The 26,846-nt window shown below is 54.7% G+C and overlaps 3 protein-coding genes across 4 annotated transcripts; 1 reads left to right on the top strand and 2 right to left on the bottom strand.

Moving 5' to 3' along the window:
• Positions 1–5,767: 5,767 nt before the first annotated feature.
• On the bottom strand, positions 5,768–12,122 carry Nkpd1 (NTPase KAP family P-loop domain containing 1). Its single transcript, XM_028778703.1, has 4 exons — positions 12,015–12,122; positions 10,630–11,076; positions 8,857–8,988; positions 5,768–7,844 (listed from the first exon to the last, which is right to left on the bottom strand). The coding sequence occupies exons 1-4, from the start codon at positions 12,103–12,105 to the stop codon at positions 6,040–6,042; spliced, it is 2,475 nt and encodes an 824-aa protein (XP_028634536.1). The 5' UTR covers positions 12,106–12,122; the 3' UTR covers positions 5,768–6,039.
• Positions 12,123–14,822: 2,700 nt separating this feature from the next.
• Trappc6a (trafficking protein particle complex 6A) lies at positions 14,823–21,530 on the bottom strand. 2 transcript variants are annotated; one of them, XM_028778661.1, is made up of 6 exons: positions 21,374–21,530; positions 16,753–16,820; positions 16,482–16,599; positions 15,902–15,985; positions 15,694–15,787; positions 14,823–15,108 (listed from the first exon to the last, which is right to left on the bottom strand). In XM_028778661.1, the coding sequence occupies exons 1-6, from the start codon at positions 21,455–21,457 to the stop codon at positions 15,077–15,079; spliced, it is 480 nt and encodes a 159-aa protein (XP_028634494.1). In that variant the 5' UTR covers positions 21,458–21,530; the 3' UTR covers positions 14,823–15,076. The 2 variants fall into 2 exon arrangements, with proteins under 2 accessions (XP_028634494.1, XP_028634493.1); XM_028778660.1 differs by having other exon boundaries at positions 15,902–16,003; positions 21,374–21,494.
• Positions 21,531–21,888: 358 nt separating this feature from the next.
• Positions 21,889–24,241, top strand: Bloc1s3 (biogenesis of lysosomal organelles complex 1 subunit 3). Its single transcript, XM_028778713.1, has 2 exons — positions 21,889–21,916; positions 22,622–24,241. The coding sequence occupies exon 2, from the start codon at positions 22,631–22,633 to the stop codon at positions 23,219–23,221; it is 591 nt and encodes a 196-aa protein (XP_028634546.1). The 5' UTR covers positions 21,889–21,916; positions 22,622–22,630; the 3' UTR covers positions 23,222–24,241.
• Positions 24,242–26,846: the final 2,605 nt, after the last annotated feature.

Below are 26,846 nucleotides of genomic sequence, written 5' to 3'. Positions count from 1 at the left end.
GCTGGGCAGGCAGCAGTGTAGTTCTGGGACCCTGCTGCCCGGGCCACTGAGGCTGCGCCCTGGCAGGCACTACAGCAGTGGGAAGTGGGTGGGTGGAGGGTGAGGGTGAGGGCGGGCTGCGCTGGGCCACTCCTGTTGGAGCAGCTCTCACCTTTTCTAATAAATGGAGCTGGGTCCCCAATGCCTCTGCTTCCTGCCGGGACCAGGTACTCAAGTGGTGGGCGGGAGCGCGAGCAGGAGTGGTCACAGCACCCCTGCTAGTTTTGTGCCAGTCATCCCCAAAAGAAACCCAGAAGGCTGGACAAACCTCCCCACTTCACACCTCAAGAAGCACACTACGGCTGCTTGCTCTCAAAGCCAGCCCAGAGGGTCCCACGGTGCAGGACAAAAGCTATCTGGGGCTGGGACAGCAGGTCTAGCCTGTCCTCTCTTCACCGTATTTGTGAGGAAGGAGTGTGCACAAGGCCTGTTGAATTCCCTGCTGTCACTAGCGTGTGCCTGGCTTTGGTGGGTGTGTGGTCAGCAGCATCGGTCAGTCTCAGGCTCTACAGAAACAAAAAGAACCTATGGAGAAGTTCTATAGGAAATGCCTGCCTGCCGCCTTCCTGTGCAGATGCGGGCTTCCACCTCATGGTGCCCATGTCCTTTGGGGTCATAACCTGGAAGTCCTCTGTGCCTCACCATTGTATCTGTCAGAAGCGTCTGCTTGGTTGGGTTCTTTTTCCCTGGTTAATTTGTAGGCACATGGGTGTGAGTATACAGATCACTGGGTAGAGGTCGTGCATGCCTGCCGTGGCACACTCCTGGAGCTCAGAGGAGAATCCTGGGTCTTTGTTCTATTGCCCATGAACTTGTAGACAGTCTCCTGTCTCTGTTCCAGTCTCCTCATAGGAACACTGGGATTACAGACACCCAGGCTACACTAGCTGGCTTTTACATGGAAGCTGGGCTTTAAACTTGGGTCTTCAGGCTTACAGCAAGCCTTTTTTTTTTTTTTAAGTTGTTTCTCAGGCCACACTGGGCCCTTACTTGGGAGTGCGGCTTGGGGAAGCCACACACAGTAACCACTGCCAACCAAGTGACCATCTGTCACACACCGTCTAACCCTTAAGTACCCAGGAGACAACCAGGATGCCATCAGCCATCCTGTCTGAGCTCCAAGGTGCATTCTTTCTAAAACGGGGAAGACCATGTGGGAGGGGATTGGGAGGAGCCCCACCAGGCCACGCTGCTACCACCCCCTTCTGGACAAGGCTGAGGAGGGCTGAGGTATCCTGGGTTCTGGAAAAAGCCTGCCTGCTGGAGGTCGTGATCTACAGTCCCCAACCACCACAGGGGTTGTGGTCAGTGTATTAAGTCTCAGCAGCTCTGGCCCAGGAGATGCGCCATCTGTGAGCCTATGTGGGACTGGGCTCCTCCTGGACCAACCTGACTGGCTGTGTTTGCACCAGCTCTTAACATGTGAAAAATTGGTCCTTCCCAACTGCTACAGGGTCAGATGTTCACCTCGGAGAGATGCTGAGTTCCTAAGTCCCAGGAGCTCAGCTTGTGTCCCTGTCAGAAAGTATTCATCATGAAGACCATGAGGCCCTCAGGGTGACTCCAAAACTGTGACAGTATATAAGGGGCAGTTGGGGGCCAGAGGGCAAGGTTCAGTGGTACAGTACTTCAGACATGCCCCAGATCTATCCTTAGCACATCCAAAAAATACACACATGTACATACACAGACACATCATAGCTGCCTGTACACCTGCAAACAGTTACTCAGGAGGATGGTACAAGGTTCTCTGGAACCCAGAAATTCCAGCCAAAGCCACAGGGCTAGCCATGTGACAACAGTATTGGAGTGACAAGCCACAGGCTGGGAAAGATCTCTCTGGTTCTCAGAACCTCTGTATGCAGGAGACAACATCCGACAGCAGCCTCAGTGGCTTATCACTGTTGGTGTGGCCTTTGAGAGCAGATGTGTCAGCCTTGTAGAGCTCACTGGTTTCCAGGGCACTGACACTGCAGGCCATCATTTGGCCACATACTTTTTCCCTCTGAAAACTCAAGCCACTTGTCTTTTTTTGTTTTGAGACACTTTCTCTGTGCAGCCCTGGCTGTCCTGGAACACACTCTGTAGATCAGGCTGGTTTTGAACTCAAAAGAAATCCACCTGCCTCTGCCTCCTGAGTGCCGGGATTAAAGATGTGTGCTTGGTTTTGAAGCTGTAGTGAGTCCTAGTAACTGGGACACCCTGACACGGAATGTCCCTAGCCAGACTAATAGGACTCAGCATAGAGGCAGCCACTCTCCACCATGTGACTCGTAGACGCCACCACTGCGAGCATGTGCTTGCTGTCACCCTGAGGCCTACAGGTATCCCTCGTCCTGGTGCAGATAGAGAGTCTTGTCTGCTCAGCTCACTGAAGTAGCAGGAGAGGTACACCCAGCTAGACTTCCTTCTGGTTGGTGACAGCCAGCTCCTTGACCAGTGTGAGTTCCCACAAAAGCCGTGTGGCATATGAGGACAAAGTTCTTCCATCCTGCTTGGGTATACTATTCCAGCCCCAACCTAGAGAAGCAAGGCAAACCTGGCAGAGGGGTAGAGAGACATCAGACCCCACAGTGCCACATGGACTAGACCTGATCATCAGGAGGGCCTGTCAATACTGTATCTTCACCCTTAAGCAATATGATCTGCCTTGCTGTAAAAATTTTGTTATTCTCTTGTTTTTGTTTTTGTTTTGTTTTCGTTTTTTGACACAGGGTTTCTCTGTGTAGCCCTGGCTGTCCTGGCTCTCACTCTGCAGAGCAGGCTGGCCTCCAACTCAGAGATCTGCCTGCCTCTGCTTCCCAAGTGCTGGGATCAAAGGTTTGTGCCACCACTGCCCAACCAACTACTGTTAAAAAATACTTTTATAGCTGCGCAATGGTGGCGCACGCCTTTAGTCCCAGCACTTGGGAGGCAGAGGTAGGTAAATTTCTGAGTTCGAGGCCAGCCTGGTCTACAGAGTGAGTTCCAGGGCAGCCAAGGTTATAATAGAAAAACCCTGTCTCAAAAAAAACAAAAAAACAAAAGACAAAAACAAAACAAAAAAAAAACAATGAAAATTATTATTCTTTTTTTTTATTTTTTTTTTATTTTTATTTATTTTTTTTTTGAAAATTTTTATTCTTATTTTCATTTTTGAGACATTGTCTCTCTGTCTGTCTTTCTCTCTCTCTCTGCATGGTCCTGGCTGACCTGGAACTCAAGAGATCCACTGACATACTTACCGAGAAAGATGGAGGGAGAATTCAAAGGACAGCATGTGGGAATCGGTTCTCTATTCATGTGGGCCTCATGTGTTGCGCTTGGAAGTCAGGCTCAGCCGCATCTGTCTCTGACCACTGACCTCTTTCTCTTTTGGGGGAAAGGGAGCCCTAAAATTACCTATTTAGATTTTTAAATTTACTTGATTTGTGTTGGGTTAGGATTGATGTGACATCACAAATGTGGCAATTGGGTGGCAGCTTGCTGGAGTCAGTTTTTCTCTTCTACCCTGTGGGTCTGTGAGACCATACCTAGTTGCCAGGCTTGGCCATAGATACACTGAGCCATCTTGCTGGACTGTGGGACTGTGGGAGGGAAACGGTATAGAGGGACTGGTTGAAGACCAGGCTAGGTTCTTGGCAGGCACCCCAAAATATCCCCTGATATGAAGGTTGTTTGACCTGCAGGGCCCTCATCATGGCCTCCTAACCATGGTGAAATGTACCTATTGGCTCAGTATGTGCTCAGGATCTTGGGTCGTGGGCAGCAGCTTGTCACCCTGGGCAGACTGGCGCTTTTCAGGATCTCCAAGATGCAGGCAAGGCAATCAACCTGGGGCAGGGGGCACAGTGCCTGCCTCTGCTGCCTCTCCTGCCTCTGCTGCCTGTTGACTTGGAAGACTTTACCCATGTTCTATACAACATGCTTCTCAGAAATAGACAGTGGCAACAGACTGCACAATACTGCAGGGAGGGTTTGGTTTGGGGGATTTGTTGATCACAGGGCCTCTCTTTGTAGTCCTGGTCATTCTGAAACTCATTATGTAGAACAGACTGTCCTTGAACTCACTGAGATCCTGCTTCTGCCTCCCAACTTTTACGATTTATTGCTTTATGTATATGAATGTTTGCCCGTGTGTGTGTGTGTGTGTGTGTGTGTGTGTGTGTGTGTGTGTCCACCATGTGCATCCAGGAGCCCACAGAGGCCAGGAGAGATTGTAGATCCCCTGGAACTGTGTTGGGTCAGGTTCTCTGCAAAAGCAGCAAATGCTTGTAGCTACCAGACCATGTCTCCAGCACATCTCAGAGGATCTGACCCTAGCCCTGATGCCATCTTTCAAGCCTGAGTGGAGAATATTATCTATTACCCTGGTTGGAGGACTTCATTCCTGGTGGGTGGGAGCTGGGAGATTTCAGGCAGTTGGGTCTTGGAATAATGTTTGCAACTCCCACACCAAATATGGAAGTATAACAGGGTTTGGAGAACCCCCTATTCTTTTATTTATGTATTTGTCATTTTGTTGAATATTAATTTTATTTTTATATGAGTGTGTGTATGCATGTGAGAGCAGTGACCAGAGGGGCCAAAAGAGGCATAGAATTCCCTGGAGCTGAAATTACAGGTAGAGGCAGTGGGGACCTCCTGACATGGCTTTGGGATCTAAGGATGGGTCCTTGTGGTCTTAGCCACCGTCACCTACCACGCCATGGAGCACTTTTTCTTTTTCTGTGTGTGTACATATGTGGAAGTCAGAGGACAACTTGTGGGAATTGGTTCTCTTTCCACTCTGTGGGTCCTAGTGGCCTAATTTTGATTGTCAGGCTTGGCAGCAAAAACCTTTATTGGCTGACCAAGATAGGTCTGCAGCTCTGGCTAGCTTAGGACTCAGTAAAGCAGGCTGGCTTGTTGAAATGCACAAAGATCTGCCTGCCTCTGACTCCTTCTAGTGTGCTGGGACAAAAGGAACAAGACTTGGGCACGTGTGGCCCTCGGATCTCTGTAATTCAGTGCTTAGTGTTAGCCCTGCTCCTCTTCCCCACCACACTGGAGGAGAACCCCCAGCCTGAGTGTGTGGCTGCATATTTGGCCACTGGGGACTCCGGAGCCACCCACAGGAGGGACACCCATCCTTGATCTTTGACCACATTAGCAGGGAAGAGCCCAGCCCAGCCACATACAATTCACACTCTCCTGCCTGGCTTTGTTCTGACTCTACATTTCCCTTCATTTCCCAATCCCTGTTCCTCAACTTCCCTGCTGGTGACGTGGCTTCACAGTCGGTAACCAGGTCCAGCCAGCGTCCCAGGAGTGACTTGTAAAACAAGGGCCTCAGTAGTTCCTCTTAGACAGTTACCTGCCTATCTGGGAAAGGCAGTGCCGCTCAGACCCGCCTGGCTTAGGCCAAACACACTTGCTGAAGGACGGAGCCACCTGGTGAGATCACAGACACCACCCTGGGAAGTGCCAGTTCCTGCCCGGCCCACAGAGGGCAGGCTAGGGCGTGGGGACAAAGGCCTGCGATTCCCTGAGGCCTGGGTGCTCCCCTTTGCCTGAGTCATCTTGGCGTCTGCCCTTCATCATCCCTGCCCCCGAAGCCTCACCCACCACCCCCGCAAGCCTCCTACCACCTGGGATACCAACTTCAGTTGCCAGGATGCAGTCCAGAGGCCTGGCTCCCTGAGGAGGAAGTAGGTGGGTCGGATGGCATCCTCACCTAGCCAGAAATCCAGGACATGAAAGACAGCCCTGGCTTTCCACAGCTTCCTTTATTGCTTCTTTGACTCTGTGTTCCTCACCTGACTCCTCCGCTCGCTCAGACACTGGTGTTAGCAGCTGTCTACTCCAGGAATCTATTACCTGCTGCCCTTTGCCTTCCAAAGTCATCAAAGTGTGTGGCCATCCCATACCCCATGGCTCTTGAGCTCAGCTCTTGCCCTCACACCCTCACCAGGGCAGGTGGGATGTTGCTGTTCTCCATCCCACACCCAAGCAGCCTCTCCACCTCTGAAATTAAAGGACTTAGGCCATCGGCCTTGGCTTGCCCCCGTGGGTCCGGTCCCGGGTCTGATGTGCCTCTCTACTGTGTCCTGATCCTTGGCCCGCCTGGGACGTGCCTGCCGCGATAGTGGCTTTGGGTCTGGCCTGGGGACCGTCCTGGGATGGGGACTTGGGAGGGCTGGGCGGCTTGAGTGCGCTGACGGCCCTGATGAGACCCATGCGGCGACGGATGGAATGGTCCAGGTTGACTGTGCAGCGCAGCAAACTCTGTGCCTCGGCCACGGTGAAGGGGAAATCGATGCCCAGAAAGCGCTCAAAAAGCTCGGGGTCGCCATCCAGGTCCAGTACGTTCTGCAAGGCCTTGGTCATGGTGTGTAGCTCGCGACTGTTGTCGCAGAAGACGTCCCAGAGAAGCGCGCGCCCCTCGGGCGCGCCCCCTGCCTGCTGGCGGTCCTCCAGGCATTGCAGCACCCAGCTGAGGCGACAAGGCCACTGGTTGGCGAGCACGACCCAGGCCACTGCGTGGCGCGGTGTGGGTCCCACGCGGTCGGGCTGCTGCTGCTGCTGCTGCTGCAACAGGCGCACGGTGATGGGCACCGTGTTAACGATGCGCCGCATGGACACCACGTTGTCGGGCACGTACTCGTACAGGCAGTCACCCTCGTCGTGCAGGCAGCACAGCGCCTCCTGGATGCGCCGCGCTGCCTCCGCGTCCACGCGGCCCTGCGTGCGCTCGGCATCTGCCTGTGTCTCCACCGCCAGCAACTGCGTACCCTCGCCTGCGCCCAAATCCCCGGGGCTCTGCGCCTGCAGCTTGAGCGATAACTCCCGGAACAGCAAATCGTCCCGGCTGCGTACTGCGTCGTGCAAGAACTGCAACTTGGTGCGACGGCCCATGACCGGCACCGAGAAGGGAAGCGTGACCGTGCGGTTGAGGAACAGGTAGCCGTTGTCCGCTGTGCCCTTCATGTTACCCGCGCTCTCCAGGCACGCCGCCAGGATGCTGGGGTCCACCACCAGGATGAAGATGAAGGGCGCGTGGCTGTCGGACAACAGAGTGTTGATGGCGTTTAGCACCCCCACCACACGCTCCGGATAGCACGTGTCCAGCCCAGTGACCTCCAGGACCACGCGCAGCCGGCGTCGCTGGTAGATCTCCAGGAAGCACAGGAAATCGGTGAGCAGCTCCACCTCCTTCTTCACCTCGCACATGAAGCCCAGCTGGCTGCCGAACTTCTCACGCGACACCAGGCGCTCGATCTTCTTGCGCTGGCTCACGAACAGATGCTTGCCCACGGAGTACACGGCCATGAGCAGTCCGGAGCCAGACAGCGTGGTGGCCGCGCCGCCCAGCGCTTTGAGCACGCCACGCTCTCCGTGGCCCGGCGCATGGCCTCCCAGCGACAGGTACAGCAGCCCCACGCCCAGGCACAGCGCGGCCAGCAGCGCCAGCAGCGCCAAGCACACGCGACGTCGGCAGTGCCACTCGCGTTGGCAGAGGCCATCGCGCGGGCCACAGGGCTTGTTGCCCAGCACGGAGTACACGCTGAAGGGCAGTGCGCCGTAGTGGTGGCGGATGCCCTCGCACAGCGTGGTCACCAGCCCCGCCCACAGCTTGTCGGTGCCCGCGTACTGCCAGGCGCTGAAGCGGATGAACAGGAAGCGCACGTTCCTGCGCCGCAGATGCAGCTCGGTGATCACCGGCTGCAGAAACACCAGGAACCACAGCAGCTGCGGGACACCCCAGCCGCGCACGCGCCGCGGCTGCCACTGCACGCGCTGCAGCTCCTCGCTCTCACGCTGCGCGGCCTCCTGCTGCATCAGCGCTGGGGGGGGGGGGTGGAGAGGAGGGAAGGCGTCAGTGGAGATGGACAGGAAGAGGCACGTAGATGGAAGGGGGACGCCTGGAGGAAGTCGAGGACAGAAGTAGGGACCTCCCTGAGGAAGATGGGAGGGAGGTAGAAAGAGCCAGGACCAGGCAAGAGGGTGAGGCAGCCTGGATATCACAAGAAAGCCAGGGCCTTAAGTTGTGGCCACTCCGAGAATGGTTGGATGAATAAATAAATGAATGAAATGACCGGGTACAAGAATATTAATGGATAGATGAACGAATGAATGAAATATCTGGGTGCAAGATGATGAATGGATACATGGATGGAGGGATGAATGGATGGGTAGATGGATGAATGAATGAATGAATGAATGAATGAAATGCTCAGGCACAAGATGAATGAATGGATATATGAATGAATGTGTAAAATGTGGGAAGAGAACGGACAAGGCAGCACTGTACAGCCTGTGTCTTTCTCCGGCTGGCTGCCCCTCCTCCAGGGAGCCTGTCATAACTAGGCTCCCCCTCTTGGTGTTTGAAGACACATACATGTGTTCCAGGGAGGGCAGGGCTCTTGCTGTCCTCTTGGTCATTCCTGGGTCTCCCAAATGCCAAGGAGGCGCTGGTGGTGTCTGACCCATGAGCGATGAGGGCTCTGGGGCAGGATGTGAGGCCCGTGATGAGTGAGCAGGCCTGTCATCTCGCCCATGACCTAGCCCAGGCTTGGAACTCAGAAACATCCTTCTCTATATCCTGATCTTTTCTCTCCAGCACCCTTGTCACAGCACGGGGACAGACATGAACAGTTAGCAGGGGCTGAACTCCAGCCATGACTGAGCACGGCCAAGGCTACCATGTGGAACCAGTGTGTACTTCAAGAAGGTTCTTCAGAGTGGATTTGGTGGGGATGGAGGTGACGGGGGAATGGGTGTGACTTGGAGAACAGGGCAGGGACCAGAAACTATGCTTCCCGTCCCCCGCCCACGCTCACACATGCAGATACTCACTCATGATTTTGTCCAACATCAAGTGAAGACGGCAGCCGAAGGGAGCATAGAAACCCACAGTCACAGGGACAGGCACGTGACACAGGGTTTTAGCCAGACAGCTACAGTAGACATCATCCTCTGTCAGGATGTCTGGGTTGGGAAAGGGAAACTGAGTCAAGGAGACTGGTTGGGCGCCACCTTCCCTCCTCCCATGTATCCACCATGCCTTCAGCCCTGCTCTGGCCCCAGCTTCCTCCCCCCTGAATCTCCAAGGTGATCCAGGTCAAACCACTACATGGAAGGACATCTCCGCTCCTTCTAGGCTCTGGCCCTGTGCTGTCCCCAGCTCTGCGGCCCAGAGGCTTATGGAATCTGGCTATCTTGGTCCTACAACTCTAGGCCTGCTCAGCCCCTTACATGCCTGTGTGTCTTCTAGAAAAATCCTATGAGCTTTCTTGGGACACGATGCCCTCAGCTGCCAAGACACCCTCACACCCTCAAAAGCCCCCTCCCCGCCCTTACTTCCCAGGTCTGCTCTGTTCCTCACGGGGATTTAGGAACTGAGGCCTGTGGGCCTCTTGTCTCTTCTTGTGACAAGACACTAGGAATCATGGAGACAGAGTCATGGACACTGGTCAATGTCCCTGTATCCAATGGCCACTTAGGAAAAGTTCCTCATCCAGAGGACCTCAGGCACCAGCACCGTAATGTCCCCTCTGCAGGGGGCACCCTGTCCCCTGAGAATTGCTTCTTTCATCTAGAATTAGGGTGTCTAAAAGGTGGAAGCTGAGTCAGCCTTATGGGGTGTAATGGGCTTTGGGATGGGACAGTGCCTGGTGACAGAGCCAGGAAGAAGCTTGGGATGAGGTGAGCTGAGGTGACAGTGACCTGCTCCGGCAGGCCTCGTCCCTAGCCGTGCCTAATCAATGGGTGATCTCACTCTGCTAAGCCTCTCTTTTTCTGAGTATGAAATGGGCATCCTGGCCCCGGGCACCATGCCCAACTGTGCGGTGAGTCCTCATGAATTACCAGCTGCACCTGTGTGTCCTCGACTCCTCTACGACTCCGGAACCTGGTCAGGCTGCCAGCCCCTCCCTCCTCTTGACGGACTCCTGGCCCCTTTCTCTGAGTGACACCCCAAGCCTATGCTTGTCTCTCCTTGGCTGTGCCTGTGCCTAATACGACCTGGCATCTGAGTTGTACCCTGAAAGGTCTGATATGAAGACCCCATTTCAAGCCCAGGGCCCCCTTTCCTGCCTGTCTTCTCTCTCCTCAGTCTGGTTGTCACCTAGAGATCCTACAACTCCTCACTGAGCTGTCTTCCTATGGTGCGCCATATCAAGTGACCACAGCTCCCCTGTCCCTGAGTGCTCTCCCCTCCCCCACACAGCCCCTGCCTCTTCTTTAACCTCTACTCTCGACCTGTGTCATCCCCCGCAACTCCCCCAGCACCAGAGCTGGCCAACAAGCTGCCCCAGGTCCTCATCACCCCCTGCCCCTTGTCCTCCTGGCCTTGTGGGCCAGTGAACAGAGGCCTAAGAAGAGAGACAGCAAAGGCAGGATACCAGCCAAGGGACAGGGCAGAGGCACTGAACACAGGCCTGGCCTGGAAGTCAGGGACCCCAATAGTTGAGGCAGAGACCCAGGAGTTGGGATGAGCACCCTCCTGACAGGGACCAGAGTGTGTGTAGAGTGAGGACAGGCCCAAAGTGCCAGCCAGGGAGCAGAAGACCCAGGCAGAAGCAAGGCAGACAGGGACGCAGCCCCAGAAGGAAGGCCTGGGCTGAGCACCGGCGCCGTAGGAGGTGAAGGAGCCGCAGGCTGCGGGCGCAGGCAGGGGCCGCGCCTCGGTGGGCTCGCTGGGCTCCAGGAGGGCGCCGGCTGCAGAGGGCAGGGCTGGGCCGCTGCTGGCCATAGCTGATACTGCTCTGGGTGAGGAGGTGGCAGGCTGCGGGGCGCTGGCTGGTCCCATGCGGGCAGCGGCGATCGCGGGTGACCCCTTCTGGGACCCGTGAACTGGACAGAGCCGCTGCCGCAGCGGGCCAGGAGGATGGGGTGGGGGTTGTCGCTGCTGCTGCCGCTGCTGTCGCTGCAGAATGAGGGGCTGGGGACACCGGCGACAGCCGCTGCCACCTCGGTGGCTGCGGTAGGTCTGCTGCCAGTGAGCCTGGGGGGACAGCTGATAGGGCCCATGGGTGTGAGTGGCCACTGGGTCCTGGTACCACTGACGGCAGCATCCTGGAAGGAAGGAAGTGGGGGTGACTGGGACTGAGTCCCGGTCCCCCTGGGGACACTGGCTTGAAGCAGATTGTGCTGTTTGATGAGGCTGGACTGGAGCATCCGTGGGAGCCCCAGGGGCCCCAGAAATGACAAGTGGTCAAAGGCAGAGTCATGACACACAGGGTCTGTGCTTTCCAGGGAGCACAGAGAGAGGACACCACCAGGTATCTGTGCATCTTGGCACCCCAAATCCTGAGACTAATTTCCTGTATCCCAAGGGGTACCCCACTGCAAAGTCTCAGGGTGAGGGTGGTTGAGAGCCTGGCTAGTCAGAAGTGGCCAGTGTGGTGACCATGGAGGAGGGAGGGACAGGCCAAGAGCTGAGAAGGGAGGGGGACCTTGAACTGCCAGACCCCAGGAGTCTGTGACAGCCGTAATGGGAAGTCACCGTCCCTTCTTCACTTGCCTTGGTTGTTGTGGGAACCTGAGTCACCAACTCACACGGACTCAGAGGCCCTCCCTGCTATCCTCCCTTCCCCTACCACATGGCTTCCCTTTAGGCTGCCCCCCATCATGGAGATTTGCAGACAGGACTCCCCTGCCCCCACCCCTGGGGAACACTCAACCTTTGAACTCTACAGGAGACAAGCAAGGTGGTATACACCTGTTGTCTCAGGTTCGAGGGAGGCTGAGGCAGGAGGAGTGTTTGAACCTAGGTCAAGGCCAGCCTGTGCTACAGACACGACTCTGTCTTAGCCCTTTTCAGTAAGACCAGTCAGTCTCACTCTGTAGCCCAGGCTAGCCTGGAACTTGCAAAACTCCTCCCACCACAACCTGGACCCCGTTGTGGCTTTTCTCCCTGGACCCTGTTTCTTCCCTTGTGCATAAATTCAGCACCCAACCACCCCTACCTGCCTCTCCTGCCACAACCCACCCCCTCAAAAGTGAACTCTTACCTTTTTGGTGCCCCAACTCAGGATCCAAAAAGTATCGTTCATTGGGGGTCCGGGCATTCTTGGTGAAGTGCACATTGTAGTTTTTCTGCATGGCGGGCCGTGACTTCAGTGGCCCGGTCCTACATAGAAGGGTCAGTGTTCAGGTTGGTTGGACCCCTGGCTCCCTGGTTCTAAGATGGCCCCCATGACCTTGGACAGGCAAAAGGCACAGTGAAGATGGGGAGAGAGGGTTTCCTCTGGGTCACTGGAGTGAGCACAGAATCGAGAAGTGGCATGGTCACATGAAAGACAGCGGCCAGATGGCCGGGGGTTACTGTGGGGCTGAGCGGGGAGGACTAGAGGAGGCTGAGGCAGCCTGACCTGGGAAACCACCGAGCTGAGCTACACTGGAGTCTAAGAGTTGGGAACTGCCCAACACGGTGGCACATGTCTTTAATCCCAGCACTCAGGAGACAGAGGCAGGGGGACCTCTGGGAGTGAGAGGCTTGAAAGAGCCACATAGTGAGACTTTCACAAAGCAAAAGCATAAACGAGCAAGCAAACAAACAAAACGTGGGGGCTAAACAAGGAGTTGAGAGAAGGGGCGTCTGGGAAGCCTTCTGCGGTGTCACAGGCAGCCTCTGGGGGGCAGCGCGTGTTACAGGTTCAGAGAATGAATCAAAGCTGAGCTGAGAGAGATGCTGTCCGGCCCAGGACGATGAGAATCTGGGTGATTAGGGTTGGGGGCCAGGCCAGTGGCCTCACTTGCCACCACACACCGCCCTACCCCCCAGCCCCGCGCCCATCCCAGCCTGAGCTCTCAGTACCTACCTGGTGGTGGCCCCGCGGCCCCAGCTCTCTGCCCGTGGCCCCGCGCAGGCCTGGCTGGAGCCCAGTGGCGCCCGCTCGGCCGGTTCTCCTGCGTGTGTCCCCGCCCTTTGGGCAGGTGCCCGATCTGCTGCTCTCTAGGACTGGATGCCCCTGACAGGATGAACCCAGGAGAGGTGGAGAGTCCACAGCAACCCTCACACCAGGTTTCTGGGCACCTCTTCGGGTTAGGAAGGAGGCAGAATGAATCTCAAATAGACACGGTCTGCTAGTTCCTCTGTGGCCCAGCTGTGTGACTGTGGGTCAGTGACTTCATCTCTCTGGGCCTCGGCTTCCTCATTGCTGAATAGGCCAGGCTGGCACCTGCTTTTTGAAGTTGTCAAACAGACGAGTCCCGCCCAGCCTGGGGCTGGTCCTTCGGTACAGCACCAGCTGACCCATTTACCAGGTGCTGCTGTGGGAACCTCACATAGTACCCTGGCAACAGCACATACCCGGAGAGGCTTCTGAGCCTGGCCACTTAGTAGCCCGCTTTATCGCCACAACCCACAGGGCTGTGGTAGTGTCCACTTCACAGATGAGAAAACTGAGGCCCAGAGACACAAAGTCCCTTCCTTGCCCCAGACCACACAGAGTGGGGAGAGCAGGCAGTGACTTCGGGGGCCCTGCCCTGTGTCTAATAGGACAGAGGTGGTCCTGGGCAAAGGAACACTATACTGTAGAACTCGAATCAGCTGGGGTGGGGGTGGAGGTGGAGGTGGGTCCTGCTGTCAGGGCCTGGCTACCTTTCTCCTACTGTGAAGTTTCCTTTCTGCTAGCTGTCCTTCAAGCCCCTTCTTTTCTTTTTCAGAATGTCTCACACAACAGCCAAGTATACCTCTGCCAAAACGGATGCTAAGCCGGTCTGTGACCTCTCTTCTCGTGTGAATCCGTAATGTCAGGCAGGAAAGAGCTCAGTGAGAAGATGCAAGCCCCTTCTTTAGGGACTGTCCCCTGGGAGACAGGGATTGTACCTAGAGGTGAACCAGCTCCTGCTCACAAGGTTGTGCAGAGATCCCAGGCTGCTGGGTCCTGAGAGGGGCCTAGGGTGGAGCTAACCAGGCAGGGGTCACTACGCAAATTGAGGGACAAAGAGTTTAGTTGTGGGAAACTGAGGAGGGGCAGGCTAAGGAACATGGCATCTGGACCACACTCCCCAGTGGATGCCCTACTCACAGGGACCCAGCTGAGCCTGTGGCACACACCTGTCATCACTTGGGAGGCTGAGGCAGGAGGGCCATTTATGAGTTCGAGGCCACCCGAGCTACATGAGAGCTGCTCTTTCTGCCACATTTCGTGTGTATGAATGTTCTGCTTGCGTTGATGTGAGGTCAGAACACGGCATCGGATACTCTGGAACTGGAGTTATGGGTGCTTGTGAGCCACCATGTAGGTGACAGGAATCGAACCTGGGTCCTCAGCAAGAGCAACAAAGACTCTTAACTTCTGACACATCTGTCCCACCCTGAGAGGCCTTGTCTTAAGGGGTGGTGAACTGGAGTGGTGGCTCAGTAGTTAATAATGCTAACTGCTCTTGCAGAGGGCTGGATTCGGCACACACACACACACACACTCACAAATCTCTCTCTCTCTCACTCTCTCTCTCTCTCTCTCTCACACACACACACACACACACACAGACATACACACATACACACACACTCACACTCTCACACACACAATTAACAGAAGAGCCAGCAGCCCCTGTTACTTCTCAGCCACCTCAGTTTGCAGCCCCTGGGCCTGGATACCTGCTTATCCAGCAGCGGGCAGCAGGATCCAGCCTTAAGCCCCAGATGCTACAAATACAATCAGAACGAGGTGGCAGGATATGACGTGCTGGGCTGGGGGCAGCTCCAGACTTGTTTGGCAGAGTCTGTGAGCCGGGCCAGGTTTGCCTAGAGCTCACAGGGAGGGTGTGGGTGCGGAGGGCTATGTGATAAGCCACTGCACAGGTCTGTCTCCACATAAAGACCCTTTATTGAACATCTGCCATCTGGGTGATGCCCTAATGTCCCTCCATGCCAGCTTTGAACTCATGGGATGGTCCCACCTCCTGGGACCCTCCTGGTCCTTTCATTCCCTTGTCTGAAGCACATGTGATCTCCCCAGAGCCTGCAAGTTCAGCTTCAAGGCCTCCTATGAAGATGAGCACTGTGGCAGGGCCAGGGGCCACATTCTGAGGCTGAGGTTGGGGCAGGGCAAGCCTGGGGTCCTCAGGACTTCTGGATCACCACCTGGAACTTACCTGGAACAGAAGGGCCAAGACAGAAAGCTGTGAGTGGACTAGCTGTTCACTCCATTCCACACCAACAGCCTGGGTGGCCCTGGCAGTGAGTGGGTTACAGGGGTACCGCCCCACCCAATTGGCCCACATTCCAGACCACAGGGGAGAGGCAGGAGGGCTAGTCTGAGCTCCTGACATGTCCTGTTCATTGAGCCCAGGTCCTCACAGTGGCAGGGAGGGGTGACAGCTGTGTGTGTATGTGTGTGGGGGGGTCAGGAGGAGTCGTCCATGTCCAGCAGTGCCCCATGGGGTCAAGATAATAGCAGACAGGGGTCAAGTCCACCATTCAGAGCCACTGGGACTGGCCAGGGTATGAGATGTCCCACTGGGTCCTGTGCCAGCGTCTTCTCTTAGAGGCACCCCAGGGACACAGCTGGGCATATGATTCCATTCATGTTACCTGTCTCCGGGCCTCAAATTCCACGTCACATACAGTTTGGTAATCTGCTTCCCCTTCCCCGCACTGATGAGGGACCGAGGATGCCGAAGCCCCAAGGTCTACACCACGTTTAAGGGAAGCAAAGCACCCATCCCCCAGTGACTTACAGGCTGGCAGGGAAGCCACGGAGGCGGTGACCAGGCTCTGGAAGCCTAGCGTATGGAGGGCGCCGCACAGAAGGCCGCAGGTGAAGGCCAGGAACTGGGGTGGGGGTGGGGGACAGAACAGTGTGGGAAAAGGGGAGGCCAGGCCCAAGCCCCAGGAGAGGCCTTAGCAGGGTGGGCAGATGGGCATGTCCTGTCCCTCACCCAATACCTTGGGGGCTTCCTCTAGATACTGTGGCCCTGAGCCCATGGCGATGAGAAGGGGGAAGCTGTTGTCCTGCAGCACATAGGTCCCCTGGCAACAGAAAAGAGCCTGCGGCCTGGGTATTGACAGCAGTGGGGAAGGACCGCATATCCCCACAAACCCAGCATTCAATCCTTGGGAGGCATGTGGGATACGTTGTCTGGCCATGTGGCATTAGGAAGCAGTCCCTGTCTTGCAAGGGTGCTGGGAGAAGCTGACTCTCTGGCCCTTGATGTGGTGGCGGGGGTGAGGGGGTGGGGGGATGAGCGTAGCGTGGGTACTCAGTGGGGACTACTTGCCTGGGACAAGAACCATCATGTCGAGGCCACTAGCTCACTGTGTAGGGATCACTCCTGAGGTTGAAGTTGAAGAAATGGCCCTGTCCCCTCACTGCAGTCCTGGCCTCCCTTAGGGGTTCCAAGGGGAAGGGGCAGGTGGTAATGGCCGGCTAAGAGTTCTTGCCTCCTCCGTCCCCAGTGGGCCCTTGTGGAGTTTCCACTGCCCCTGACCTGGAAGCCAGGTGCCGGCGCTGGGCTCACACACCCACCTGATGGTTGGTGCGGAGTCCATCCATGTGCTTCTGGAACATGGCCGCCCACAGATCTTTGCATAGGAACTTGAGGGCATCTAGCTCCTCCCTAAAGGCCGGTGTCTCCCGGGGCAGCCTGCATGAGGGTGTGGAACAAAGTCTGGCCCACACGGTACATGCGTGGGCCCGTGAAATCTTCCCCACCCCAGGTCTTGTCAGCAGGAACCCCAACTTCGGGTCTGCCCACCCTCCCAAGCAGCAGAAGGAGGCAGGTGGGGCTGGCTCTCACCTCTCACCCAGAGCCTGGCCCACGCGGAAGCCCAGGCCCTCCAGGACTGACAGACTCCTCTTCTTTCCCTAGAAGGCGGAGAAAGGGAGGTGCTGGAGGACACCGCACAGGTTTCTTCCCCAGTGCTCAATTCCAGGGAAGCTCGGCTTCCAGATCCTTCCATCAGATCCCTGGAAGCAGTGCTGGCCCCCTGCCCAGGCTGAGTCCCTGAGCCCAGTTCCTCTTGCCTGCCCCAACCCCATGCTGTCTCTGAGGCTGGAGCCTAGCTGCCAAGTTCACCTAGGCCATCAGGGGCCAGCGCAAGCACCCAACCAGAGACGTAGGGAGACTGGGGCTGAGCAGGGACACTGCTGCAGATGCTCGCAGGAATGCTGCTTGCCTTCAGCCTGGTGGGGGTAGGGGATGGGGGGGGGACTGGAGGGCAGGGGGATGGGTGGACAACTAAGGCCAGCTGGGCTTCAGAAGGGTTAAGAAGCTGCCTGGTGCCACTGCGGACCTATCACCTGTCACTTCTGCTCTCTGGGAGGCTGAGGCAGGAAGGTCACGTGTACCTGAATACAGAGTGTATTTGTGCCCAGCATGGGTAACAAGGCCAAAACCTATCTTAAAAAAAAAAAAAATACAAGACTATAGGCTATCCCTATCCCTATGTTCCCAACATCTGGGAGTCGGAGGTGGGTGGACCAGGGGCATGCGGTCATCCTCAGCCAGGGTGAGCTGAAGCCAGCCTGGGTTCTGTCTCACAGACTTACAGAAAAGGGCTGGGGGCATGGCTCACTGGTAAGGTATTCACCTAGTAAGCCTGAACTTGTGTCCAGTCCAACCCCAGCACCACGTTCAAACGAAATGTCAGCTCAGGGGAGGCAGCCTGGGTGAAAGCCATCTACATTTCAGATCAAGCTGTCAGCCAGGCACAGTGGTACAGGTCTCTGAGCGTAGCGTGTGGGAGGTTGAGGTAGAACAATTATAAACTCGAGGCCAGCTGGACCTACATATTGAGTCACCCCAGCACTCTGGAGGCAGAGGCAGGTGGATATCTGTGACTTTAAGGCCAGCTTGGTCTACATAGTGAGTTCCAGGACAGCTTGAACTTCAAAATACAGAAACTTTGTCTCAAAAAAATAAAATAAATAAATAAAACAAAAAATAAAAATCAAAGCAAGCCAGCAAAATGGCTCAGTGGTAAAGATGCTTCTAAGCCTGAGGACCCAAGTTGCATTCTGGAGTCTCACATGGTAGAAGTGACCACCAGAAGTAGTCCTCTGGCCACGTGTGGTGGCACACGCCTTTAATTCCAGCACCCGGGAGGCAGAGAACGTGGCTCTGAGTTCGAGGCCAGCCTGGTCTACAGAGTGAGTTCCAGGACAGCCAGGGCTACACAGAGAGACCCTGTCTCAACAACAAGTTGCCTCTGACCTTCACATTCATGCTGTGGTCCATTCCCTACAAAATAAATGAATGTAGTTAAAGTCACTTCACTGAGGTGCCAGGCTTCTCGAGGCTTCCTCTAGGAAGATGGTGAGGCGGGCTGTGCAAGCTTCCTCCAGCATAAGCGAGGAGAAAAGGGCTGGCTTTGATGGAAGACAGACACAGGTGCCTGCACACGAGCAAGCGCATGTTTGCGCGTGCACGCGTGCACACACACACACGTGTGCACACACACACACACACACACACACTCACGCCCCATCATGACTTGCAGGGCAGCACCTGGGAGCCCTTTGTTGAATCAGTCGCTTTGTGCTGGTGTTATCTGGTATCTGGTGTTCTGAGTGCCTGGGTTGAGATACACCCTGATACTTCCCACATGGAGGGAGTCCATCAGGAAGATGCGGTGTTACTGAAAGTCTGCGTCTTAGTTTCTTTGTGTGCAAAAGGAAGGCAGCCCTAGTAACTGTCTCTTGGGATCCTCGGGGGAATTCAAGCCACAAATCCATCTGTCTTATTGCGACACCCTGCACAGCATCTGTGTCCATCAGAGGAGGTGACAGCCCCTGGCCAATGTGACACCATTAGCTGGAGAAAGAACCCCAGAAAAGAGATGGCTGTGTTCCCAGGCTCTAGAACCTAGAACTGGTGGGTGGTGAGCGAGCCTCGGGTCCCTGGGGGCCACTGCTTTCCTCAGAGTCCACACTGGCTCTACCACAGAGGAACAAACCTGTATCCATGTTGCCTATAGTGACAAACGAGGAAAGTCCAACTCTCTGCGGCTCAAGCTTTCCGAATGTTCTCAGAAGCTCTGTTGCCAGAGGGGAGCTCCAGCTCTAGTGCTGATTAAGGCTTATTACAAATATAAAAGTGTCTTCTACTGGAACCTCCAATTAATATTCAATATTTACCGCAAGAGTGACAGATCCATAGACGGTGCCCCCAGACACCCTGGTTGTAGATACAGGGAAGGCCAGCAGCCCAGCCAAGGGAGCAGAGAGGCCAGAAGGGCCATCAGCATGCTTCAGTTTCCTTCTACAGACTGAACACTGCCTGGGGTGGATGTCCTGATGTGTGACCTGGATACAGTGGCCTCGGTTTCTCACATGGTGACAGAGACACAGCTGAGGTCAGTGCTGGCCTCCCTCTGCCTGTCCCTGGGCATGGGTCAATTAAGTATCTGGTGAGCTGAAAGGACTGGAGTGGCAGGGTCAGGGGTGAGGGGACAACAGAATGGGGGAAGGGGGAAGAACAGACTGGGACAGCAGGGAGAAGAAGCCCTTACCCCAGCCATCTCACCGACATAGGGACAGCAAAGCCTTCAAAGGCTCTTGGATATTTTGAGTCTCTTATTCTCCTGGAGGAGACAAAGCAGGGACCCTACTGCCCCTAAGAACAGACCAGAGGGGCCAGTCACTTCGTTTCTAGGGCTGACCGTACTAGTCACATGATCCTGGGTGGGAAAAACAGAGGCAATACATAAAGAGAGCATGCTGGGTCATGTGACATGCAGTAAAAAGCAAAGATCAGTTGGGTCAGGCAGGCCCCTACCCAGGAACAAATTCTGGAGGTGAGGGGCTGAGCTTTTGGTTTTGATCTCCTCGGGGCCTGTGCAGCTTCCAAATCCCCAGTCCTGAAAAAACCAAGACAAGTCGTTTGCCTCAGGCATTGTTCTAGGGCCCTGCTCTTGACCTCTACAGGAAAAATTGCAAAAGTCCTTTTATGAAATGGAATGTTTGCATATAGCCCACACACATTCTCCCACAGATCTTGTTTTATTTTGTTAAGGACAAACCTAGCTTATCACTGTGAGATTCTAAGCAGGTGCTATTCCACTGAGCCACGCCCCCAGCCCCTTTCTGGGGGATTCTAGGCAGGGGCTTCACTGCTAAGCCAAATCCTAGCTTTCTTATAGACTATAAATCCTTTCTAGATGATTATAATGCTAATACAATGTAATTACTATATAGTTATACCATACTGTTTAGGAAAAAATTTAAGAGTTAGTAAATAATCATTAAAGATGTAATGAACTAAAAAAAGACATCTCTGCCTCCAATTCCAGCCCTTGGGAAGTGCAGGCAGCAGGATGGTGGGCTTGGGAGTAGAACAGTGTATAAACGAGAGATCCTGACTCCGGGCATGCAGCACTTTGGGGTGTAGAGGCCAACTGTACCACACTGGGGTCACAGCATGCAAACCAGACACAGGAGAGCCCGTAATCCTAGTACTTTCCAGGCAGAGGCAGGAGGATCACCAGAAGCCAGCCTGGGCTGTACAGGGAAAACCTGCTTCAAGAACTACTGGACCTGGGTTGGGGGATACTCAGGGAAGAACAGAGAGGATTAGGAGAGAGCAGAGAGTCTCTACCACAGGTCTTGAGCTCGAACGAAGTCATGAGAGTTCAAACTGCCATGTAGCCTATAGTCACTCTGAGACCTGATGCTCAAGTCCCACGCCCACCAACTCTATTATCTTGGCTGTAGGACCCCCAGCACAGTCAGTGGCAGCAGTTAGGACCTACAAGGGGAGCTCCCAGCAAGCTCATGTCTGTGTAGGCTCACAGAAAGCTATTTTAAACTCTTTATTGAGTCAAGGTGACAGCAGAGAGGAAGCAGGCTCCCCTCTTCCTAGAGCACGTTTCTCAGCGCAAAGCTGTCTCTTCATGACCTCCCTGGGATGGGATGGAAGACAATGGAAGGAGGACGGGAGGAACAGGAACAGGAAGGCACAAAGGAACACATAAGTGGGAGGAACTATTATGGGTTACAATATTTCAGTGGTCTCAGCGACACCTTCCACATCACCGGGTGGGGTCTTTACTCATTACTGGGGCAAATCCATACTAAAAAGCTCACTGTGTGCTGGGGTGTAGCGCGATCAGCACGCATTTTATCCCAGCACACAGGCAGCAGGGACATAGGGGACAGGGTATGGTTAGGGTGCATTTTCTAAGGAGGAAACGGAAGGATAGGAAGATTAAGATGTTGAGTTGCACACTAAGTGGGTGGTGAGGCGAGTCCTCATCTGAGCCCAATAACAGACAATTACCCTAATTATCAACGGCGCCCCAGGACCAGGCCTGGAACTGGGCGCCTTGCCCCGAGTCATCTCGTTCCGCCTCAGCAATGACCTGCCATAAGGCTCGACCACACCCCACTTCTCCACCCCGAGGCCACGGCGTGCCGCTCACCCCCGAGCCAGGGTCCGGGTCCGGGGCCCACAGCTCCGCCACCATCTCGGTGTGCAGAAACTCGAACAGCACTGCGTCCGCCATTCGCTGCCTCGCGCCCCTCACACCTAGCCAACGCTTCCGACTCCCATTGGTCAGCTCGGGAAGCAGACCTGATATGATTGGTGTTCTGATTTAGCCCCGCCTCCTCCTTGACTCAAGGGGGCGGACCCACCGAGCCTTTTCCTTGGCTGCGCATGTTAACCTCTTCCGCCCTTACTTCACTTCCCTCCCTGTTTCCGAGTCTTCGGACATCTGATTGGCTGACTCTCTGATTCGTGTGCCGGTCCAAGTTTAAAATAAATAAATAAATAAATAAATTCACGCCTTACACAGAATTTTCCTAAATAAACAAACAGATAAATAAATAAACCCACAACACGGAAGCGACTGGTCTAACCGCTTTCCTATTGGCCAGACCTCGATTCACGTGACGCTCGGCGGAGCGAACGCCTCACTTCCGCCAGGCGGCGGATCCCTTGGGCTCAGAGCTTCGGAGACCGGGTATGGCTTTCCGGGACTCTAGTGTCGGTGGCTCTTGTTAAGTGTCCCCTCGGGCGGTCGTCCTTTCGGTGTTTGTCCTGGTGCCGATGCGGCCTAGTGCTAGCTGGGCTGGAGGACAGTGGAGGGTGTGGCCTGTGCTGGCGGACTCTGGGAACTCTTGGTTACAAAGCTTTTAAAACTTATTATTATTATTATTATTATTAAAACTCAGTATTATTTTGAGACAATGTATGTCTCAACATGTATGTCGTGCTGGATGGCCTGGCACTATTGTAAATCAGGCTGATCTCGAACTCACAGAGATCTTCCTGCCTCTGGTGCCGGGAATTAAAGACCTTGCTATTTTATATTATTTAATGTGTTTGTGCGGGTGCGTCCCACAGCACGCGTGTTGTACTCAGAGGACAACTTTACGGGCCTCAGCGCGCTCCTTCCACCGTCTGGGTCCCAGGGGTCGAACGAACTCTTGGTGTCAGGCTTGGCTGCAAGTGCCTTTCCCCATCTGAGCCATCTCGCGGGACCTAGTTCCAAGGCTTTGCCTGGCCGGTCCTCGGTTTCCCCGGTGTGCACACGAATGCTACAGAGATGCACAATTCCAACCCATGTGGACACCAGAGGAAACTGAGGCCGAGCCAGGGCTGGATGGGGTGGCGGTGAAGGCGCTGGGACTCAGGACCTCACCTCCGCTCAACTCCTCTTCTCCAGCTCCGCGCCATGGCGTCGTCCCAGGGTCGGCGGCGAAGGCCGGGGACAGTGGTACCCGGGGAAGCGGCGGAGACCGACTCGGAGCTGTCTGCATCCTCGTCCGAGGAGGAGGAGCTATACCTGGGTCCCTCGGGCCCGACGCGCGGCCGCCCCACGGGGCTGCGTGTGGCCGGGGAGGCGGCGGAGACCGACTCAGAGCCGGAGCCCGAGCCCACGGTCGCGCCGGGAGACCTGCCCCCGCTCGTGGTGCAGCGCGATGCGGTGGAGACGTGGGGCACCGAGGAGACCCCTGCCGTAGCGCCTGCGCGCTCGCTGCTGCAGCTCCGGTTGGCTGAAAGCCAGACGCGCCTAGACCACGACGTAGCGGCTGCGGTGAGCGGCGTGTACCGCCGTGCGGGTCGCGATGTGGCGGCCCTGGCCGGGAGGCTGGCGGCTGCCCAGGCCACCGGACTGGCGGCCGCCCACAGCGTGCGCCTGGCGCGCGGGGACCTCTGCGCGCTCGCCGAGCGCCTGGATATCGTGGCTGGCTGTCGCCTGCTGCCGGACATACGAGGGGTGCCGGGCACCGAGCCTGAGCAGGACCCGGGACCGAAAGCCTAGGCTTCACTCTGTGTCTCCCACCTGACTCCGCCTCTTGGTGGACACTCGTACCACCTGTGGCATCTGACTCAGTCTTTGTTCTTGGATCGCCGAGGGCTCCAGTGCGTGGTAGCGTTTGGTTAATGCCGACAGAAGTCCTAGCATCTTCATTGGTTTGGCCCGATTAAATTCTTAGCACAGTTCTGGGATCCCCAACCCAAGACTCGGCCCAGGTTCTGTGGATATCAAGTGGCTTAGTCCCCACCCCTTCATTCTGGTCCTGTTTCCTAAATTCAGCTTTACTCTTAGTCAAGACTGGGGTTTGCTTTCTTTTGTTAAACCTCTCTGAATCTAGGCTTTGGGGGTGTGGGTATCCCTCTAGTTTACATCCCTAAATGATGATAATCACTCCTGATCCGAGGATACCTTCCTCTTACACACCCCTCTTACACAGAGACCGCTGTGGTCAGAGGCTGACCTACCTAGGCCTGAATAGTAACCCTCTCAGGCCTTTGGGTCCGGGGCAGCGCCCCCTGGTGTTTTGATCGCCGTAGGACATGACTCCACAACAAACCTACCACCTACAGTGTCTGTTTCTGGATGCTGAAATGACTTGGATTCCTAACCTCTGTGGGCACCGAGGATAACAGGTTCTTTTTGCTTCTTGGCTTCTTGGCTTTTTAGTCTTTTGGCCACTCCTTTTGTCTCCGTTTTAATGAGGATTCTCTGACCTTATGTGGAAAGAAGCTTGGGTGGGTGAGACTGGCTGAGTGGTATTGTGCACGCTTAGTGTGGGTAGCCCTGAGTTCAGTTCCTAGTACCACCCTGCTCCAAAAGAAACAAAAAAACTAGCACATTCTTAGATGTCTCTGTCCCCTTTAAAAATTTACCCCACCCTTAATTCTGGCTACCAGCTGATATGCTATTTTGTTTTAAAATCAACTAGAGTCAGGGTTTTTGTTGAAAATTAGAGGTGGAGGTTGGGGATTTAGCTCAGTGATACAGCTCTTGCCTCAGCTCCAAAAAAAAAAAAAAAAAGACTAAACAAAAAAGACCCCTCCCCCCCGAAAACAAAACACATGTCAGGCAGTGGTGGCACACACTTCAGTCCCATCACTCAGGAGGCAGAGGCAGGCAGATCTGAGTTTGAGGCCAGCCTGGTCTACAGAGTGAGTTCCAGAATAGCCATTGCTACAGAGAGAAATCCTGTCTCAGTTAAAAAAAAAAAAAGAAAAAAGAGTGTGTGTGCATGTGTGTGTGTGTGTGTATGTGTGTTTGCAGGTGTGCTTACCCAGTATGTGTGCTATATGCAGGTGTGCCTATGTGTTCAGGTGTGTCCGTGTGTGTAAGCAGGTGTGCCTGTATTGTGTGCTCAGGTGCGCCTGGGAGTGGAGATGTGTCTGCAGATGTAAGCAGATGTGCTCACGAATGAAAGGGCCTGTATGTGACAGAGGTGAGGTCCAAGACTGTCCTCTAAGCCCTGTCCTCTCCAGAAGCTCTGCTGTGCCACTGGCAAAAGGCCACCACCGATGGGCTTGGTGACCTTTGAGTTCCCTAGAAGAAGGGGGATGAGGAGGCTGTGCCACCTCAGCTGAGGGTCCAGCCACTCTTCCCAGGCAGTTGTTTACAACTCTGCCCTAACTCACCTGTGTCAGGGACTGGGTAGATGTATGCAGCCCAGGAAAAGACTAGGGAGGGAGCTCCATGTATGCATGCAGTTATCCCTACTGTGTGCATACCTTCCAGTAGGACTCCTCCTGCTTGTAACCCCTCACCCTCGCTCCGTGACTAAGCCTAATAAACTCTCTGGTTCCCCCGATAAACTTTGATGAAGGGATGGAGAGATGACTCAGTGGTTAAGAGCACCGACTGCTCTTGCAGAGGTCTTGAGTTCAATTCCCAGCAACCACATGGTGGCTCACAACCATCTGTAATGGGATCCGATGCCCTCTTCTGGTGTGTCTGAAGACAGCGACAGTGTACTCATATACATAAAATAAATAATTAAAAAAAATTTTGGAGGACCAATGCCTCGATTTGTCACTGGCCCTGTAGGGCCAGACATTGATTAGTCACCACAAGGAAGGAATTTGAGCATGGGGTTAACATAACAATGTCATGTTCAACTGCATATTATTGGTGTTATTATTAATTGTCATTACTATTATTACTTGAGACAGTCTCTCACCAAGCCTGGTGCTCCAGGGTTCCTGCTGGATTGGCTGAGCTGGGAGCCCTCTCAGTAAACGCGGACAATTCTGGTGGCCAGCCAGCCCCTAGCTCCTCCAGTCTCAACCCCACAGGGCTGTGGCTCTAGGAGTATGCAGCTCCTCACTGTAGTTAGAGCAACCAGCCATCCAAGAGTCCCTGGGATTCTCCTGTTTCCATCCCACCAGGATCAGGGGTTACAGGCATGCGTTGCTATCCCCAACTTTAGAAGGTGCTGGGAACCCGAACTCATGTTTAGGCATCTCCCCAAGTCACTTAGTAAAGGACTCCCAAAATTAAGCATGATGGTAAGAAAAACACAGGCAGGAGTGTGCCTGTGGTGTCCCTAAGAGTTGTGGTTGGTTGTCAACTTGGCCACATCTGGGGTCAGCCAGGAGACTCACCTCCGGGCGTGCCTGTGGGGATTAGCTCAATCTCTTTAACTGAAGCCGGAAGATCTGCTCGCTTCGGTTGGAACCGTTAGAGGAAGGAGCTAAGTGGCAGCTTGCCCTCATCTTTCTCTGCTTCCTGTTGTGGACGTAATGTGAGCAACTACTTCAGGATCCTCTCACCTGGACTTTTCCTCCATGTGGGACTGTACCCTCAAACCGTGAACCAGGAGAACACTAATAGGTTATTTCTCCAGTAAAATGAGCCAATTCAAGCCAAATTCATGATATCAAAGGCAGCCCAGCCCCTGGGGCTGCAAAGTTTAGGGTTGGGGGCAGGGTATGCTAGTTAAGGACTGAGGGATGCTGGGAAAACCTGGAGGCCAGGTCTGCTTTGATATGTAAAATATGGACCTCAGTCCCTTGTCCCAGGGTCTGAAACCAAACAAAACCCATCTGCCTTGTCAAGGCATTTTATTGCAAGAAAAGAGTCAAAGGCAGTTGCCACTGTACCACATGTTTTATGTATCTTGTTTAAGGCTGTCTTCCTTCATTAGTACACACAGAAGCTTCACGGAGATGCTGGGGTCTTGTTTTGCTTTGCGATAGGGTCCTGATACCTTACTCTATATCGTAAGGTGACTTTGGATGCACTCTGTAGCCCAACTGACCACAAACTCTCAGCAGTCCTCCTGCCTCAGTATCCCAAATGCTGGATTGATTATAGGCATGACCCATCCCTCCAGCAGATAGTAAAAAACTAGGGTGCCCATTTGGTGAAGAACAAAGGTGAGGGGCCTGAGAAAACGGTTCAGTGGCTCAGAGCTCTTGCTTTGGACACACGTGAAGCTGGGTTTCAGTCCCCAGTGCACACGAAAAAGGCAGGCACGGCTGCGAATGCCTGTAACCCAAATTGGGAGTGGCAGGCAGGCAGATCCTGAGAGCTTGCTGGCCTACCAGCCTAGCAGCAAAGGCAAGTCCAGTCCAGTGGGACCCCATCTCAAAACAGTAGGGCAACAGAGGAGGACACTCAGCAGTCAGCTCTGACA

Source organism: Grammomys surdaster, unplaced genomic scaffold (assembly GCF_004785775.1).
Source record: "Grammomys surdaster isolate TR1022 unplaced genomic scaffold, NIH_TR_1.0 339, whole genome shotgun sequence".
Taxonomy (NCBI): domain Eukaryota; kingdom Metazoa; phylum Chordata; class Mammalia; order Rodentia; family Muridae; genus Grammomys; species Grammomys surdaster.
This window is presented reverse-complemented; position numbering and strand designations above follow the sequence as displayed.